The 18,095-nt window shown below is 41.7% G+C and overlaps 1 protein-coding gene and 1 long non-coding RNA gene across 3 annotated transcripts in view; one reads left to right on the forward strand and one right to left on the reverse strand.

Annotated features, from left to right (window-relative positions):
* ANKRD55 (ankyrin repeat domain 55) overlaps positions 1–18,095 on the reverse strand; it is a 111,001-nt gene that overhangs the window by 42,196 nt on the left and 50,710 nt on the right. For both annotated transcript variants that reach the window (XM_040262550.1, XM_040262549.1), the window contains exons 6-7: positions 13,927–13,987; positions 3,586–3,714 (exon numbers count right to left, since the gene is read on the reverse strand). In XM_040262550.1, coding sequence (XP_040118484.1) covers positions 3,586–3,714; positions 13,927–13,987 — 190 coding nt within the window. The remainder of the gene's footprint in view (positions 1–3,585; positions 3,715–13,926; positions 13,988–18,095) is intronic.
* On the forward strand, positions 7,507–18,023 carry LOC120879528. Its single transcript, XR_005724809.1, has 2 exons — positions 7,507–7,955; positions 17,879–18,023. It is a non-coding gene; the product is annotated as an uncharacterized LOC120879528 (long non-coding RNA).

Consider the following 18,095-nt stretch of genomic DNA (forward strand, 5'->3'; position numbering starts at 1 on the left):
AATTCTGAGTAAATTGGTAGCTAAAGTCGTTGGAACCGATGGGCTTTCTGAGGAAAAGAGAATGAAAAAAAGATTTATGATTTCTGCAGTGTTGAGGAGTGAGAGGGAGATGAAGCTGAGAGAGACCTGTGTAGACTCCTGATAAGTGAATACCATCACAAATAGGTGAGAACATGCCCCGAAGCGACTGAGATTTCATCAGAGGAGACTGGATGCAGACAGGGACAGGGTTCTGCTCAGTGTTAGCCCAGAGAGAGCCAAGCAGAGGAGTCTCCTGGGCAGATGGGGAAGGTGAATGAGGGCAATGGGCCCACAGGAGGGCCCCACCAGCAACCAAGGGACCTGAGAAATGGGGGCAGAAGTCAAACGTAGTTTACTTTCTGGGAGGGCATGCTTGCAAGACAGTGTTAGTCGTTCTGTTGTGTCTGACTCTTTGCAATCCCATGGACTGTAGCCCACCAGTCTCCTCTGTCCATGGGGATTCTCCAGGCAAGAATACTGGAGTGGGTTGCTATTTCATTCTCCAGGGGATCTTCCAGAGCCAGGGATCGAACCCACGTCTCTTATGTTTCCTGCACTGGCAGGTGGGTTCTTTACCACTAGCGCCACCTGGGAAGGCCTTACTTTCTGGGCCCAGTGTTTCAAATCTTTACTGCTTTGATTACCTGGGTCAAATACAGAGGCTTTATTAACTCAAAGTCCTGTCACTTTAAGTATGGTCTCTTATAGTCCCAGGGAAAAGCCCTAAATTCAGTGAAAGGAATAAATGACAACAGGAAATAGACCTATTCATATGGAAAAACTTCAAGAGGAGCAGAGTGCTGTCCCCCTGTTATAAATGAAGAAGATGGCTAAAGGAGGCAAGTGTAATCCTGGTTTTGCCTGACATTTGGAATTACCCTTGGTCTTCTCTGAAGAGTAAAGGTCAAAGCACATCACTTCTGAATTTTAGTGCTAACCACAGGGAGTGAGAGGGTGCACGGTTCCTCCAGAGTAAGATTCTTAACATTCTGGAGTCTGGTTACAGATCCTCATTGAAGAGTTGAAGAAATAGTGGACACCTTCCTCAGAAAAACGTATGCTAACATCCTCACAGACCCACCCATGCAATATCACATGTGATTATAGGGGTCCTAGAAGAGATCTGTAGTGTTAATCTCTCCCCCTTCCCATGCCACATACAAAGTAGGTGCTTACTAAGCATTTACTAAGTTATTAAGTATATAAATGTGTGAGGCATTATACTTAGTTTACAAAATCATGAGTCAGAATGCAAATATCTTAGGTAGGAGTAGCTAAGGTTTTAGCACCTATTCATATGAATTCATTTATCATAGTGGTTTTCAACCCTAGCTGGGCATTACAAGCTTCTAGAGGAAGGGAAAACGTTGCAAAAATACTAACAGCTGGGTTGCACCCCAGAATAATTGACTGAAAATAGGTGTGGGGCTTGAGTATTAGTATTGCTTAAAAGCTCTTCATTTGATTCTAATGTGCAGGCAGGATTAAAATCAATGTAGCAGGTAAAAGCCATATCATTTAGTAGAGAGAAAGATTATGTAGATAGTATATTAACTAAGCTTTCATAGAGGAAATTGGGAACCATAATAAAAACTATAATCTCTTCCAATTACATAGAATATTACATATCACTGTCATATACACAGTCTCATTCATACCCCAAAGATACACCAATAGTTAAGCCAAGCAGACATCAGGGACTTTTCTCAGAACAAATCTGGTTCTGTTAATGCAAACTCAGATCCTCTGAGCTGAGCACATTTTTCTTTTGATTTTGCAAAATTGCCTCTTGGAGGATAAAAACAGGGGTTCCCACCCACAAAGAGCCCAACTCGTTAAATCTGGAGTGGAGTCTGGGAATTTGTCATTTTACAGGCACTGCTGATTCAACTGCAAGCCTGTGTCCGAAGCAGTAGCTCTAAACTGTGGGTGCAGTGGACGAAGGTGGAGCAGAGGAGGCATACAGGTAAGAATTCCTTGGGGAGGTTCTGTCAAATTCACATACAGGAGCCCCATCCTAGATCAATGGAATCAGAGAACAGAGGTGATGAGAGTGAAGATACAGAAAATGCTTGATTCTGATACCACTGTCACCCCAGCTGAGAACCGATACATGTGGGATGTTTCTTAGTTGTCCAGCCATATTGCCCTGGGGCCCCTGCTGCAATGGTGACCTCTGGCCAGAGGACTGGGTGCTGGGCAGGGACTGGCATGGCGGGGTGGCAAGGCAGCTGATTAAATACTGAAAGTATGTAGGAGGGTGCTCAGGGCAGGTGGGGATGACAAAAACAAGCTTTGTTCATTTCAGAGTTTTGTCAGGGCTGGCCCTGCTACAGAGCAACTGAAGCCAAGCTTGCAAGAACAAAAACAGAGTAGTTTCCAAATCACTTCTATTTCCCCTTGATCTCAGGTGCACATGTCAACCCTGAAAGTGCCAGGTGCCCTTCTCCGCCATGTGTGGCACGTGAAAACACCTAAGTGAAACCACTGTCGGGGTACATAGAATCAGGGGGATGCTGACCACAGTTCAGCAAGGGTCCCTTTATAGGGCTGATGGAAATAAACAGTGGGGATGTCTACATCAGGCATCAAAAGACAGAACGGGCTGGCAGTTTTGTTCAAAGGATGCATAGTACTGCTCTCAAGGACAGAACAGATAACTCTTAATCAATCCCTTTGAATGATTTCCCGAGACAACACCTCAATAAATGTTACCAGTGGTCATTCTTTCACCTCAGTCTCAGTTTTCCTCTCTTTGAGCTGTAGATTTCTGATTTCTTCAGTTACATGTACTGATACAGACTCCCTTTTGGGATAGCGAGGTAGGGTGTCATGAGTCACTATTTTCAGGGTTCAGAGTAGAACTCAGGGTCTCCTGGAATTATTCTGCTTCAGAGGATTTGGAAGGAAGAAGAGACTCATGGTCCAAAGACTCTGAAGGGACTTCCTAGCAATTCTTCGAAGAATTGTCGTGGAACACTGTGAGCCCTCAGCAAGCACTGCTGGAGAGAGTGAGGTATGGATATATGTGTATGTGTGTGTGTGTGTAACAGCCAAGGTGGGCTCTGCCTGATATTCTGTAACTCCTCCCCCTCTTTACCTTGCCAGGATTTCTTCTCAGCAACTGATGTACCCAAATGCTCCAAAGTGACCGGTCTGCTGTTGCCCTTCTGGGTATGGATGGAGGGAGGAGGGCAGCGTGCATATATCTTGCTTGCTCTGTCATACATATAAGTGAAGTGAAGTGAAAGTCACTCAGTCGTGTCCAACTCATTGCAACCCCATGGACTATAGAGTCCATGGAATTCTCCAGGCCAGAATACCGGAGTGGGGGAGTGGGTAGCCTTTCCTTTCTCCAGGGGATCTTCCCAACCCAGGGATCAAACCCAGGTCTCCCTCATTGCAGGAAGATTCCTTACCAGCTGAGCCACAAGGGAAGTCCATCATACATATAAAGCCCACATCAATGCTGGGACTGTGCCTTACAGGTCTGACCTACTCAGAACTGTTAACGTTGCTTTACACCATTTACACTTGAGACAAGCCCACTGGCTAATTTCTCACCTGGACTGCCCAGTGGAGAGCTGTTTTAAAGTCTTTATCCACAAGGGTAGGGTCTGCCCCCTTCTTCAGTAGCATTTGGGTGTGTTGAGGCCGGTTGTGGAAAGCTGCCCAGTGGAGTGCTGTCATCCCCTGCAAAACCACAGTCAGAGGGGCTGAGATGAGCACAGGCTATTAGGAAGGAAAGTGGAGTACACACATTCTCCCCAGGCCTGAAGGCATCACCAGATGTGTTGGTTGCTGTCTGTCAGTTCGCTTGTTCCTTGAATCATTCATTCAACTGATACTCCTTGGGTTCCTACTTGATGTCAGGCAAACAGGTGTCAAGCATACTATAGGGAATAAGATCAATGAGATCCATGTCCTCGTGGGAACTCCGTTGTGGTAGAGGAAGATAGATAATAAATGCAAATAATAACACAAATACAAATAATAATAATACAAACAAGCCAAAGGATTTTCAGGATTGTTGAATGCTATAAAGAATGCACCTGGTGTGCCATGACCAAGTAACCACCCCGGAGGTAGGGACTGTTCTACATGGGCCTCTAGGAATCGAGGTAAACTGAAGGTAGAGACCAGCGAGCAACAAGTCACAGAGGCAGACACTTGTGATCAGAGTACACTGGGATGCCATCTCCCACCACCAGACCAGAACACTGTCTGTTTACTAAAGTATCCCCAGAGACTGACCCAGGCTAGATGAAAAGCAGTTGAATGAATGAATGAATGAATAGGGAGAGGAGGAGAGCCATGCGAGGTGCAGTTGGAGAAAGAGGCAGGGCTGATCCTTGGAGCGTGGGATGGGGAATAACCTATATAAGGCATTTGGATTTTATTCTGAAGTCAATAGAAAGACAGTGAAGGATTTTAAGCAGGCGTTGACGTGACCTGATTTACACTGTTTAGAAGAGATCACTTGGTGGCAGCCTGGAAATCAGATCCGGAAGAGCCAATCTGGTGAATTCCACCTTCTTTCCTAGCTTAAGGTCACACGTTAGGTCTGGTTTTGTAATAAAATGAACTTCTCCTGGGAAACATTTGCCAAAAAGAACCAGTAGTATTTGAGAGTGGACTATGAAAAGATGGCCTCTTCTTCTTGCGTATAGCTCACAATTACATGAAATATATCTAAAATGATTCTAGATTAAGATGCCTGGTAAAGGAAGCAAAGGAAGTGGACAGCTTTCTCTTTTTGCAGTTGTCTCTGCATGTAACACAGTGTTACCACCTCGGCCTTCTCTGTCCATCCAAGATGAGCTGAGTGGAGGAGACGGGCTGCAGCCTGGCTAGAAGGGTAGAGCTATTATTATTCCAGATAATACATTAATAATGTTCCAGATAATAAATTTCCTGGAGAACTGAATGGAAACCCACCCCAGTATTCTTGCCTGGAGAATCCCATGGACAGAGGAGCCTGGCAGGCTATAGTCCATGGGATCACAAAGAGTCGGACACGACTGAATGACTGACACACACACAGATAATACATGAATATGTATTGCTCTAGAGAGCTTTATGAGTTCTTCTGTATATTATCTCAATCCTCCAAATAACATTTTGGATTAAATATTGTGGTGAAGTCTGTGGTGCTCACCAAATTGGATTTCCTCTTTCTCCAGGGCACATACTCAGCCTACATTCCCCAGTTTCCCGGCAGATAGGTGTGGCCCCAAGACTGGGTCCTGACCACTGCCGTGTGAGTAGAAAGGATGGAAGAATGGAAACCCCACTCCTCCAAGGCCTGCTTAGAAAATAAAAACTGTGCAGTCTTTTATATATTTTCTTTCCTCACCTGGCAACTGAATAGAGGGGAGGCTAAGTCTCAAGAAGGTGCTGGAAACGTATGATTAAAAAGTCCAGGAACCTGGTTGATGAGACAGGACAGGGTCACCTCATCAGCCAGCACTGAACAATGAAGCTAGCAGGAAAAAGCTTTTATTACATCGGGCACTGAGGTTTTGAGTTTTTGCTATAGCAGTTGGTCAGCACTGAAAGGGGTCTCTGTCCTTCCCATTTTATGCAAGAGGAAGTTGAGTTCTAGGGAAGTTCTCAAGCCTGTGACTGAGCACAACACTGAATCTCGGGTTTGAGGTTTGTGGGGCAGTGAGATTAGAATGTAAGTCCCCTTGACCAGTTCCACATTCTAAATCATTACATTATGGCCTGCTTTCAAGTTTCAAGTGTCATATAACACTGAGCCTCCAGATACTCTTAAAGATATTTCAAGAAATTGGTTCCATATGGAAAATAATGACCGTCTAACAACAGTGGAACTTCTTGTTCTTATTCCTGCGGCTGAATATTTACTTGAGGTTCAGAATAGCTCAAAGCATTTCAGTGGGTCCTCTTTATTTTTAACTTGGCCCTCTGGAATTAGAAATCTGGACTCCAGGGAATCAGATTCTTTTTATTGTGCAGTGATTACCCCTTTCCCAGAGTTGAGTACCGTTTGCTTTAGAATCATTGGCTTCATTATGACGTGCCACCAGCTCCAGGACTACAGACATCGGAGACAATTCTGAGTTACTGGAGTATAACCTCATGAAGGCAGGGCCCTTTTCTGCCCGAGTCCCTGGAACCTAGAACAGTACCAGGCACATTGTAAACGCTCAGCAAAAGCTTATTAAATGAATGAGTGACTTCTTATTCTTCTTGATGGATTTTTTTGCTTTTGTAAAATTTGGCTTTGCTTTCTAAAATCATTCACACAAGAAAGACAGAACATGACTTCTTTATAGAAAATGAACTTGTCTGCTATGATCACTGTTATCAACTGTTCAGTTGAAACCTGTTGAAACCTGTTAGAATTCTTGATGAGTCCTCCAAATGAGGTAGATGGCAATCACTATATGCAGAGAGATTGATTTAGCCAGGTGAGAATTCAGCATGAAATTGTGAATTAATTTAATCCTTGTTAGGACACTGTTAAGCCTTGTCTCCTAAAGAGTTTCTAGGCTTTAAGAGTTTTTCTCTTAAAGCAACCACCACCCCTCCTTAACTCCCTGTTGAAAAACCAAACAACAACAACAACAAAAATGAAAACAAAAAAACCTCAGCTCCTGCATATTTTGAAAAACAGTGCAAAAGGCCACTACTATTTTTCATATACCTACTTGGTGCCAAGAACTTCATTCACTTCATTGAATCTTTACAACAATCCTGAGAGATAGGTATTTTTAGACTCATTTTACAGGTGAGGAAACTGAAACACAGGTTAAATGATTTCCCTAAGGTCACTGACTGACTGGGTATAAGACAAGTTCGGATTCAAATTGGGGTCCCTCCCACTCTGGAGGAAATTGCTTGTTCCACACATCAAGCTAGTAGCTTTCATTTTCGAAATGAGCTCAGATACTGGACAATTTTTTTCTTTGTGATTTTAGCTGGATTTGGGGTCTTCTCACTTTCTAGAAGGGTGATTCTCAAGCATAAGGGTTGCCACCCTGTATTATTATTTATTTCATTTGGCATCACTTCTAGTTTTCTTCTGAAAGTGCAGCTGGCAAGAATTTAGTTCAGTAAGCTATTGAAAAATATATATATGAATATAATCCCTCCCACCCATCCTCTACCTTGGAATTTGGGATCAGTGTTATAAATCACTGTTGATCCTCTCAGTGGCCCCAAGTCAAGACTTGAATTACTCAATTAGTCTCTAAATAATAATACATTATAATATATAATATAAATATGTTGTATATTTATATTATAATACAAACAGGCTTCAAACATTCATTCAAGTCAAGAGAAATTTCCTGTTGCTATTTTTTTCAGTTGGGCTAATGAGAAATAAAAATACACCCGCTTAGAGTTAGTAATATGAAAACCAAAACTTTCAAAATCAGCTCAAATGCCACTCTTTGCATTGCCCAACACACTTTGTTCAGGAACTGTTTCCTACAACTGTGTCCTCCTTCTTTCAGCTTCTTTAACACTGCTAGCACATTGTAGTTGTGTTAAGACTGGTGGCCATTTAAGGGGCAGACTTCCAGCTTGGCAATTTGCGTCTGCCCTGAGCTGTGACAAGAATTAAGATTTAGCTGTGATGCACTTTAATGGCAGAGGCTGTGGCTTACTCACTATGATATGCCCAAGCACACGGAATGTATTTGAGAAATGTTCACAGGAAGAGTTACCAGTGAATCACAGGTTATCCAGGTTCCCTTGGATTCACAAGGAGTATAAAACACCAGAGTCTGTTGAATGCAAGCCAGCCACCTGTGTCTAAACTGTGATGCCCCTCACTGAGGACCCAACTGGGCCTTCAAAGAATCTGAGAGCTGAAAGTCTAGGAGTCTCTGGAAGATATGTTGCAACACACACCTAGATGGCCCTGGTGACAGTAGAATTCTACTTCTTTGAAAAAGAAGGTATGTTGGCTCTGAGTGAAGAGTAACTTATGTTCATTTAAGAACATAGCTTTCTAGAAAGTTTTGGAGGGAGATGTTAAGTTTTGGTTGACTTAGGAGCCATTTCGAGATTGTTGATAGAAACAGCTGTGTGTGATAGCTGTTGTATGCATGGTAGGCTGGCTTTGGAACACACTCTGGTGCACATGAGTAATTCTGTGCCTTGAGCCTGTGCCACCAACATTTCAGTAAAGGGCTTTCAAGTCCTATCGTCTTCTCAGAACTTTTTTCTTTTTTTCCAAAACCACTGTAACTTTTGTGCTTTATGAAGCAGAAATCTGATTCAGTGTTTAGTAGTTTTCTGTTTCAGAACTGCACTTTTAGACCAGCTCTTGCAGATGCTAAAAGGCACAGAGAGAGAAACGTGTGATGTGGCTGGCTGCTTTGGTTCATCCCACATCTTGGTGCGCTGGGCGATAGAATTCTAGCAGGTGTTTGCGAGATCAGCAAAACAATTCTAGGTCATTTGAAGGATCTAGAAGTTCACAGAAGTCCAGTTTGGCTCTGTCTGACATTTTTATATTCACATACTATTAATTTTGTGACTACCCCTCACAAAAGTTACAGAGGGTCTTCTGTGTACAAAAAACTGGAATAAAGGATATAATTTAAAAGAGTCTAAAAAGAATTTCTAAAACAAGATAAGAAATGCAGTAATGAAAGCCATTTTCTTCAAATTTATGTGGGTAAAAACTTACAATTATAGATCACAAAGATCAGTAAGGCATTAGCAAAAAATGCTTGCATGTAAATATTACAAATTTCTTCTTTAAAATATTTTGGTATCTGTTTTTCAATATAATTTTTGTAATGCTATGTATTTTATATTATGTAACTTCAAACATTTTTCTGAGAAGGGATCCACAGCCTTCTCCAGTATGCCAGATATGTCCATGTTGTGAAAATGGACAAGGACTCCTGCCCTAAAATCTACAATACATTTCTGAAGCTCTCAAATGATATAAAATCTTTTTTTGTTTGAGAGTAGATTTGGAAATAATTAAAAGTCACAGGGAGTCAAATCTGGTAAATAAAATGAGTCATTCATTGAGTTAGGTCAACACAACAAAGAGGGAAAGGACAATAAAATAAAATCATATGCCTTTTTCTTGAATTTAATAATTTAATTCTTTTTCCAAATATATATTTTAGGGACACTCTACTATGTGCAAGTTACTGAACTAGATTCTAGGGATATAGATATAAAAAAATACATGATCTGCCTCTAGGACCTTATGGGGAAAGGAAGGTCTGAGGAGAGAAGTGAGAGCTCCTAAGTAGCACTGGACTCTATCTGTTAAGGTGTTCATTTTTAGAATAAAAATTCTGGTGCATTAAAAATTTTTGACTTTATTATTTTACCTTCTGCCAGCTGTAGAGCAAAAAGATTTCTAAAATCAGGGACTGTTTCTATTGATTTTGCCTTTTTTAATGAACAGTCCCTGCTTGTGCTTGAATCCTGGGAATGTTGTAAGTAGATTTTACTGCTAAGAATTATATCCAAAGATTCACATCTGTTTTTGCAACTTGGATTTATTTTCTGCGAGTACTATTGTAATGTAAGTTTGGATTGTCAGGCCACTCACAAAAATCTACTTATATCAGAATGTGCATTAATATGGGATCAACTATCTATTTTAAATACCATGCATAACAGTGCTTTTCTGGATAAATGCATTCAAAATTCTAATGCAGATGCCAATATTTTATAGTCCCTCTTTGTGGGGTGCTTTTCCTGTCAGAGCTAAAATGAAAGCAGGAGAGGTTAGATTCCAGGAATTAACAACTTAATTCTCTGTGACTGCAATAGACAAGCCCCTCTCTTTGTAAGAGATTCCCCTGAGGTCCCAAAGAACAAAGACACAGAACAATCTGACCATCTGACCCATGGTGCCTTTCCCACAGTGTTAAATCCTGCAGTGTGGATAGCTTCCAAACAAGTCACTTTATAATTAAGCAGTGTGGTTAATGAAACAAGAAAAACAAATAGATCATTGGAATGAGAACAGAGTTCAGAAATGAAACCACATATTTAAAAAAAAAAAAAAATCTTGTAACAAACTAAAAGAAAATTTAGCATGATGTAGTTATGTCCCTAGGGGTAGGAAAGGCCTTTAAAAAGGATACCGAAAACAAAAACAATAATGGACAAGAATGATCATCTTGATTATATCATATTTTAAAATTTCTGTAGAGGAAAAGACATCACAAACAGTTCTAAAATAAAGAATAAACTATGAAAAAACATTTGCAATTCAATAACAGATAAAGGATTGCTTAGAATATAAAATAAACTCCTGTGGGAACTTCTTGGCAGCCCAAAGGTTAAGACTCTGTACTTCCATTGCAGAGAGTACAGGTTTGATCCCTGGTCAGGAAACTAAGATCCTGAAAACCATGCGGTGCGATTAAAAAAAAAAAATACTCCTATGAATATGTAAGAAAAGGTGAATGGACAAAGGGTCTAAATAAATAGGCAATTCACAGAAGATCTAAAAATGCCCACTATACCTATGAAATTATGCTCATTTTCATTGGCTATTAGGGAAATGCAAATTAAAACAATAATAAGAAAATCCAACAACAGGAAAACAGTGATAAGCATGTTTTACACTATGAGTGGAGTTATAAATTGATGCAGTTGTTTTGAAGAACAACCATGCATGCATACTAAAAATTAAAATAGGGAACACTTGCACACAGTTGGGAATGTAAATTGGGGCAGCTACTACAGAAAACAGTATGAGATTGAGATAGTCGCTTAGTCGTGTCCGATTCTTTGAAACCCCGTGGACTGTAGCCCACCAAGCTCCTCCATCCATGGGATTCTCCAGGCAAGAATACTGGAGTGTGTTGATATTTCCTTCTCCAGGGGATCTTCCCAACCTAGGGATCGAACCCAGGTGTCCCGCATTGTGGGCAGATGCTTTAACCTCTGAGCCACCAGGGAAAACAGTATAGAGGGTCCTTAAAAAACTAATAATAGAACTACCATATGATCTAGTAGTTCCATTCTTGGGTATATATATACAGAAAAAATGAAAACACTGATTTGAAATGACACATGCACCCCAATGTTCATAGCAGCATTTTTTTACAATAGCCAAGACATGGAAGCAACTGAGTTCCCATCAATAGATGACTGGATTAAGAAGATGTAATAAATACAAAAGATTGAGAAAGTATGTATATACATACTATATATATACACAAAAGAACAATTACCTGGGGGCTAAGGTGGTAGGGTGGAAGTAATCAAGGACTTCTAGTATTACTTGTAATATTTAACTTTTTAAGAAGCAAATGTGTTCATGTATTATTTATTCAAGTAAAAACTAATAGTACAAAAAATATTTCAAGTCACTGAGCTCAGAACAGAATAGCCTCTAGAGTAATAGTCATCTCTGATATAAAGTGGTACATATTATGTTTTGTTTTACATGAACAATTAGAGGATGGCTGCAGAAAACATTTCTTTTTCCTTCTCTCCCTCTCTCCATTCTTAGTTTCAGTTAACAGTCTGTCTCAATTAAGTTAGATTTCTGTTAATTGATCATTTAATCTTTAAGCATTATTGTGACAAGCTTGGGAGTCCTTTAGTTATTCTTGGAAAATAATTTTATTCAAACTCCATAGGGGATGTGTCTTGCTCTTTCCTCTTGTCGTCAGGAAGCCACAATGCTTCGCCAGCACTAGCTTACCTTTTCCCTGATTTCTTTGCCTTTGCTGTTTTGCTTCCTGCTATTTAACAGATGTAGGGTATGTGTGTTTTAACTGTTACTCCTTCATATATAATGGAGACTGTACTTGGAACTCATTTGGAAAAGTGGGGTGGGGGTGGGGCCGAAGGTGACTGCTTATTCAGAACACTGAGAAGCCAAATGCAGGAACTCTACCAAGGTAATAAATGGAAAGGAAAGCCTGTGCTGTGTTCTTTCCATTTCAGAACTATCCTTATTTCCCAATGGCAAAGAGCAAATTAGCCCTTGCAAATTTATATGGATTGGCTCATACCAGCAATATATATGGGCTTCCCTGGTGGCTCAGATAATAAAGAATCTGCCTTCAATGCAGGAGACCCACATTTGATCCCTGGGTGGGGAAGATCCCCTGGAGAAGGGAGTGGCAACCCACTCCAGTATTCTTGCCTGGAATATTCCATAGACAGAGGAGCCTGGAGGGCTACAGTCCATGGGGTCATAAGCAGTCAGACATGACTGAGCAACATGCACACACAGCAACATATATACTAAAGAAAAACACAGGCAAGCATTAGTAATTGGATTCAGATGGGTTTCAGACATGCTGTGATATGGTATGAAGAGGAAGCTATGACACTGAAGGCAAGTGTCCTTGTTGAGGCATCTGCTCAAAAAAGCCAATAGGTCCAATGCTGGTGTAAGACCAAGAAGAATCTTCTCTGAGAGGTTGCTTTGCGCAAAAGAGAACTACAGACTTTTCCAATATTAACCACATATTGTCTGAAAAGCGTTACAACTACCACTGTTAGAAAGATCTCTGTCTACTTTCATTCTCACCAACCAATCAGGGGCCTCCCAGGGTGGGGAAAAATAGGGAACTGTCACTTTGCTAAGGGATGTTCAGCTCCACTGAGTTGGGGACAGAGTTGGATGTCTGTAAGAGAAATTTAACTTTAGGGTGTAAATGACTGAATTTGCCCCCTTTCATTTAATAAGTCCCAGGGTGGGGTGGGGGTGAGGGAAGAAGCTGAAGGTGTAAGAAGTGGTTGGCAAGTTACCCAAAGCCTAGAAGTTCTTAATCAGCTGACACAGACTGCAAGCCCCCAGGCTCCCTGCTTTCACACGAAGGGCACTTTCTCATCTCTGGTTCTCATTTCTAAAGCAGAAGTTTAAAACAGTGCACTGTTCTCTCATGTGGGGTTTTGCTTTAAACTACGGAAGACGAGGGGTAGGTGAAACAGCATGTGACCACCGAGTCAGAGAAGTGTCCATCCTCAGACCCAGACTGTGAAGTAGGGACTTTTTGATGTGGTCATTAATGCCAAGCCAGTTGGAAGGAGGCCTTTGATTCAAAGGCTCAAGGAAGACAAGAGGTGCAGCCCAGGAGAAATACGAAGTAGGGGCCCAGTCCCTTTCAGGGGGCTCCCTCCCACTCTGTCTATGGCCAGTCTCCTTGAAAACAAAGTTATTTCACATCTTGGGGCATATACATTTTCAATACTATCAGGCTTTCTTAAAGTTATCAGACATTCTTAGTGGAGTCAAATTAAGTTTACATTTAAAAAATTCCATTAAAAATCAGATATTTAAATCTGTTTTAAGAAGCTGGTTAAAGAAATTAACCTGGCTAATAAAAACCAGATATATATATATATTTTTTTAAAGAGTTAAATAGATACAAGCCCCTCAGTGTCTCTGGGGCAGCTCTGCCTGGTCTGATCCACCCTCCCTCAGGAGCTTTGAGAGTGTTGCTCTGTCTTCTTGGACACCTGGCACAGGCTTGCCTTGCAACGTAAAGGAAACAGCAGTTGTGGTCATTGGCATTAATAGTGTGGCTTCTGGAGCAGGGAGCCTAGAATTATTATCTATCTGTTGTTTTCCACTCAAAGAGAGAGCATCAGCAGCCATAGAAATTTTTGGTTCTCGAGAAGACAGGAAAGAGCAATATTTATTTCTCAATGTCCAAAGGGAAATTACAAAATCTCAGTGGTAGATAAATGCTTAAATACTTAATGCAATAAATCCTACCCGATTAAAAGCTATCCGCAGTAGGATAAATTTCTGCCTGAGAATTAATAATAGAGACACAGCCTTCCCTCTCAGGGTATAAACACAAAACTGCTCCATCCCCTCCTTGCACCTTTAAGAGAGGAAGCTCTGTGGTTCAGAAAACCCTTCTTCCTACTCTAACCTGCACAATGTCCAACCATTCCTTGCGAGGGCAGGCTCACCTCATTGTCCTGGTGATTAATCTCACTGAGGTTTGACTGTTGCACCAGGACTCTTAGGAGCCTGTGAAGAAAAACAGGAGAAGTGGCTTTAAAGAACAGAACCTGTATGAGAACACGACATTAGAAATACAGTCTGCTGAAGGCCTCCAAATGACCAGATGCCCTTTGCATTTACTAGGGGAGAGATCTATGGGAAAGAAGCCAGGGTGATAGGTAAGAAGGCCCAGGAAGGCAGGTAGGAGGAAGACCTCTGTCTCTTGTCTCCCTTCCTTCCAATCTTAGTGCTTCTGGAGAGTGAAAGGGAATGCAGAAAGCAAATCCTCAGGCTTATCTTATTCACTAGACCAGTATCCCTTTGTGTTCACTCTAAGAAGCAAAGTTCTCTAGTCCTTATTCTTTACTCATTTTGCATAAACTTCGAGTGCTTTCAAATTGCTTCACCACTTGGAACATGTGCCATACCTTCTAAATGTATAGGTTATACCTGGAGGCAGTCAGCATTTACAATTTTGCTTATTCTTTCTAAAACACAAAATATCTAAGCCTGCAGTCACAGTTATCTGTGTGAAACAACTGCTGATGATTCTCAAGTTCAAGTTCTTAGCCCACTTGGGACACATACATGGTTGACTGAGGTCAACATTCCATCTACGGGACAGAAGCAATTGAGTTTAGTACTTAGGAGCCCAGACTCTGGAGCCAGACTGCCTGGGTTCACATTCCAGTTCTGATACTGACCAACTCTGTGACCACAGGCAAGTAACCTAACTTCTCTGTACTTATGCATCCTCATCTGTAAAATGGGGGAATGAAAGTGCCTACCATGTAGCTCAAGGTGAGGATTAAATGAGTTAATATGCAGACAGCATTTTAGGCATGCCTGGAGCACAGTGTTATTTCTAGAATACTTAACCCTGGAAGTTTTAACTCAGGCTCCATCTCAGAATTCCCTGAGGAGATTTTGTAAAACCACAAATACCTGGGTTGTATATTCAAGGTTTCTGACTCAGTAGGTCTGGAGTGAAGCCCAGCTTCTACTGTTTAAATAAACTGTTCAGGAAATTCTTGTAAACAATCAAATTTGGAAACTACTGAGGAAGATGCTGAATGAATTAATCAATGAATATTCATTGTCATAGAATTGAGTCCCCTGCCCCCCAATTTATATGTTAAAGCTCTAACCTATTGTGTGTGCGTGCTCAGCTGCCTTAGTTGTGTCTGATTCTTTGCGACCCTATGGACTGTAGCCCACCAGGCTCCCAGTCCATGGAATTCTCCAGGCAAGAATTCTGGAGTGGGTTGCCATGCCCTCCTCCAGGGGATCTTCCTGACCCAGGGATGGAACCTGAGTCTCTAGTGTCTCTTGCACATTTTCAGTTCAGTTCAGTTCAGTTCAGTCGCTCAGTCGTGTCCAATTCTTTGCGACCCCATGAATCGCAACACGCCAGGCCTCCCTGTCCATCACCAACTCCCGGAGTTCACTCAGACTCATGTCCATCGAGTCAGTGATGCCATCCAGCCATCTCATCCTCTGTCATCCCCTTCTCCTCCTGCCCCCAATCCCTCCCAGCATCAGAGTCTTTTCCAATGAGTCAACTCTTTGCATGAGGTGGCCAAGGTACTGGACTTTCAGCTTTAGCATCATTCCTTCCAATGAACACCCAGGGCTGATCTCCTTCAGAATGGACTGGTTGGATCTCCTTGCAGTCCAAGGGACCCTCAAGAGTCTTCTCCAACACCACAGTTCAAAAGCATCAATTCTTCGGTGCTCAGCCTTCTTCATAGTCCAACTCTCACATCCATACATGACCACTGGTAAAACCATAGCCTTGACTACATGGACCTTAGTTGGCAAAGTAATGTCTCTGCTTTTGAATATGCTATCTAGGTTGGTCATAACTTTTCTTCCAAGGAGTAAGCATCTTTTAATTTCATGGCTGCAATCACCATCTGCAGTGATTTTGGAGCCAAAAAAAATAAAGTCTGACACTGTTTCCACTGTTTCCCCATCTATTTCAATGAAGTGATGGTACCAGATGCCATGATCTTCGTTTTCTGAATGTTGAGCTTTAAGCCAACTTTTTCACTCTCCACTTTCACTTTCATCAAGAGGCTCTTCAGTTCCTCTTCACTTTCTGCCATAAGGGTGGTGTCATCTGCATATCTGAAGTGATTGATATTTCTCCCGGCAATCTTGATTCCAGCTTGTGTTTCTTCCAGTCCAGCGTTTTCATGATGTATTCTGCATAGAAGTTAAATAAGCAGGGTGACAATATACAGCCTTGACATACTCCTTTTCCTATTTGAAACCAGTCTTTTGTTCCATGTCCAGTTCTAACTGTTGCTTCCTGACCTGTATACAGATTTCTCAAGAGGCAGGTCAGGTGGTCTGGTATTCCCATCTCTTTCAGAATTTTCCACAGTTTATTGTGATCCACACAGTCAAAGGCTTTGGCATAGTCAATAAAGCAGAAATAGATGTTTTTCTGGAACTCTCTTGCTTTTTCCATGATCCAGCGGATGTTGGCAATTTGATCTCTGGTTCTTCTGCCTTTTCTAAAACCAGCTTGAACATCTGGAAGTTCACGGTTCACGTATAGCTGAAGCCTGGCTTGAAGAATTTTGAGCATTACTTTACTAGCATGTGAAATGAGTGCAATTGTGCGGTAGTCTGAGCATTCTTTGGAATTGCCTTTCTTTGGGATTGGAATGAAAACTGACCTTTTCCAGTCCTGTGGCCACTGCTGAGTTTTCCAAATTTGCTGGCATATTGAGTGCAGCACTTTCACAGCATCATCTTTCAGGATTTGAAATAGCTCAACTGGAATTCCATCACCTCCATTAGCTTTGTTAATAGTGATGCTTTCTAAGGCCCACTTGACTTCACATTCCAGGATGTCTGGCTCTAGGTGAGTGATCACACCATCGTGATTATCTGGGTCGTGAAGATCTTTTTTGGACAGTTCTTCTGTGTATTCTTGCCACCTCTTCTTAATATCTTCTGTTTCTGTTAGGCCCATACCATTTCTGTCCTTTATCAAGCCCATCTTTGCATGAAATGTTCCCTTGGTATCTCTAATTTTCTTGAAGAGATCTCTAGTCTTTCCCATTCTGTTGTTTTCCTCTATTTCTTTGCATTGATCGCTGAAGAAGGCTTTCTTATCTCTTCTTGCTATTCTCTGGAACTCTGCATTCAGATGCTTATATCTTTCCTTTTCTCCTTTGCTTTTCGCCTCTCTTCTTTTCACAGCTATTTGTAAGGCCTCCCCAGACAGCCATTTTTCTTTTTTGCATTTCTTTTCCATGGGGATGGTCTTGATCCCTGTCTCCTGTACAATGTCACGAATCTCATTCCATAATTCCCTAAAATGTGACTGTATTTGGAGATAGAGCCTTTAAAGCGGTAGCTAAAATGGGGGTTTCCCTGGTGGCTCAGATGGTAAAGAATCCACCTGCAATGCAAGAGACCTGGGTTCAATCCTTGGTTCAGGAAGATCCTCTGCAGGAAAAAATGGGAACCTACTCCAGTATTCTTGCCTGGTGAATTCCATATATGGTCCACTGGTTCAAAAGAGTCAGACACAGCTGAGCAACTAACACACACACACACACACACACACACACAAGTTAAAATGAATGATGATTACAGTGGGCCCTAATCCCATTTGATTAGTGTTCTAGTAAAAGAGATTAGGACACACAGAGTGACACAGAGACATGCTCATGGTGGCCTTCCCTGGTGGCGTAGATGGTAAAGAATCTGCCTGCAATGCAAGAGACCCAGGTTTGATCACTGGGTTGGGAGGATCCCCTGGAGAAGGGAATGGCCACTCACTCCAGTGTTTTTGCCTGGAGAATCCTATGGACAGAGCAGCCTGGCAGGCTACAGTCCATAGGGTCCCAAAGAATTAGACATGACTGAGTGACTAACACTTTCATTTCACTTTTGCAGTGGAGTGACCATTTGGAGAGACAGCAAGAGGATGGTAACTGAAAGCCAAGGAGAGAGTCTCAGAGGAAAGCAAGCCTATTGGCACTTTGATTTGGACTACCAGTCTTCAGAGCTGTGAAAAAATAAATTTCTGTTGTTTAAGCCACACAGCCTGTGGTACTTTGTTGTGGTCATCCCAACAGCAAACTAAACTCACCAAGACAATAAACAGTTGTCT

The sequence above is a fragment of the Oryx dammah genome, unplaced genomic scaffold, assembly GCF_014754425.2.
Source record: "Oryx dammah isolate SB20612 unplaced genomic scaffold, SCBI_Odam_1.1 HiC_scaffold_20, whole genome shotgun sequence".
Taxonomy (NCBI): Eukaryota; Metazoa; Chordata; class Mammalia; order Artiodactyla; family Bovidae; genus Oryx; species Oryx dammah.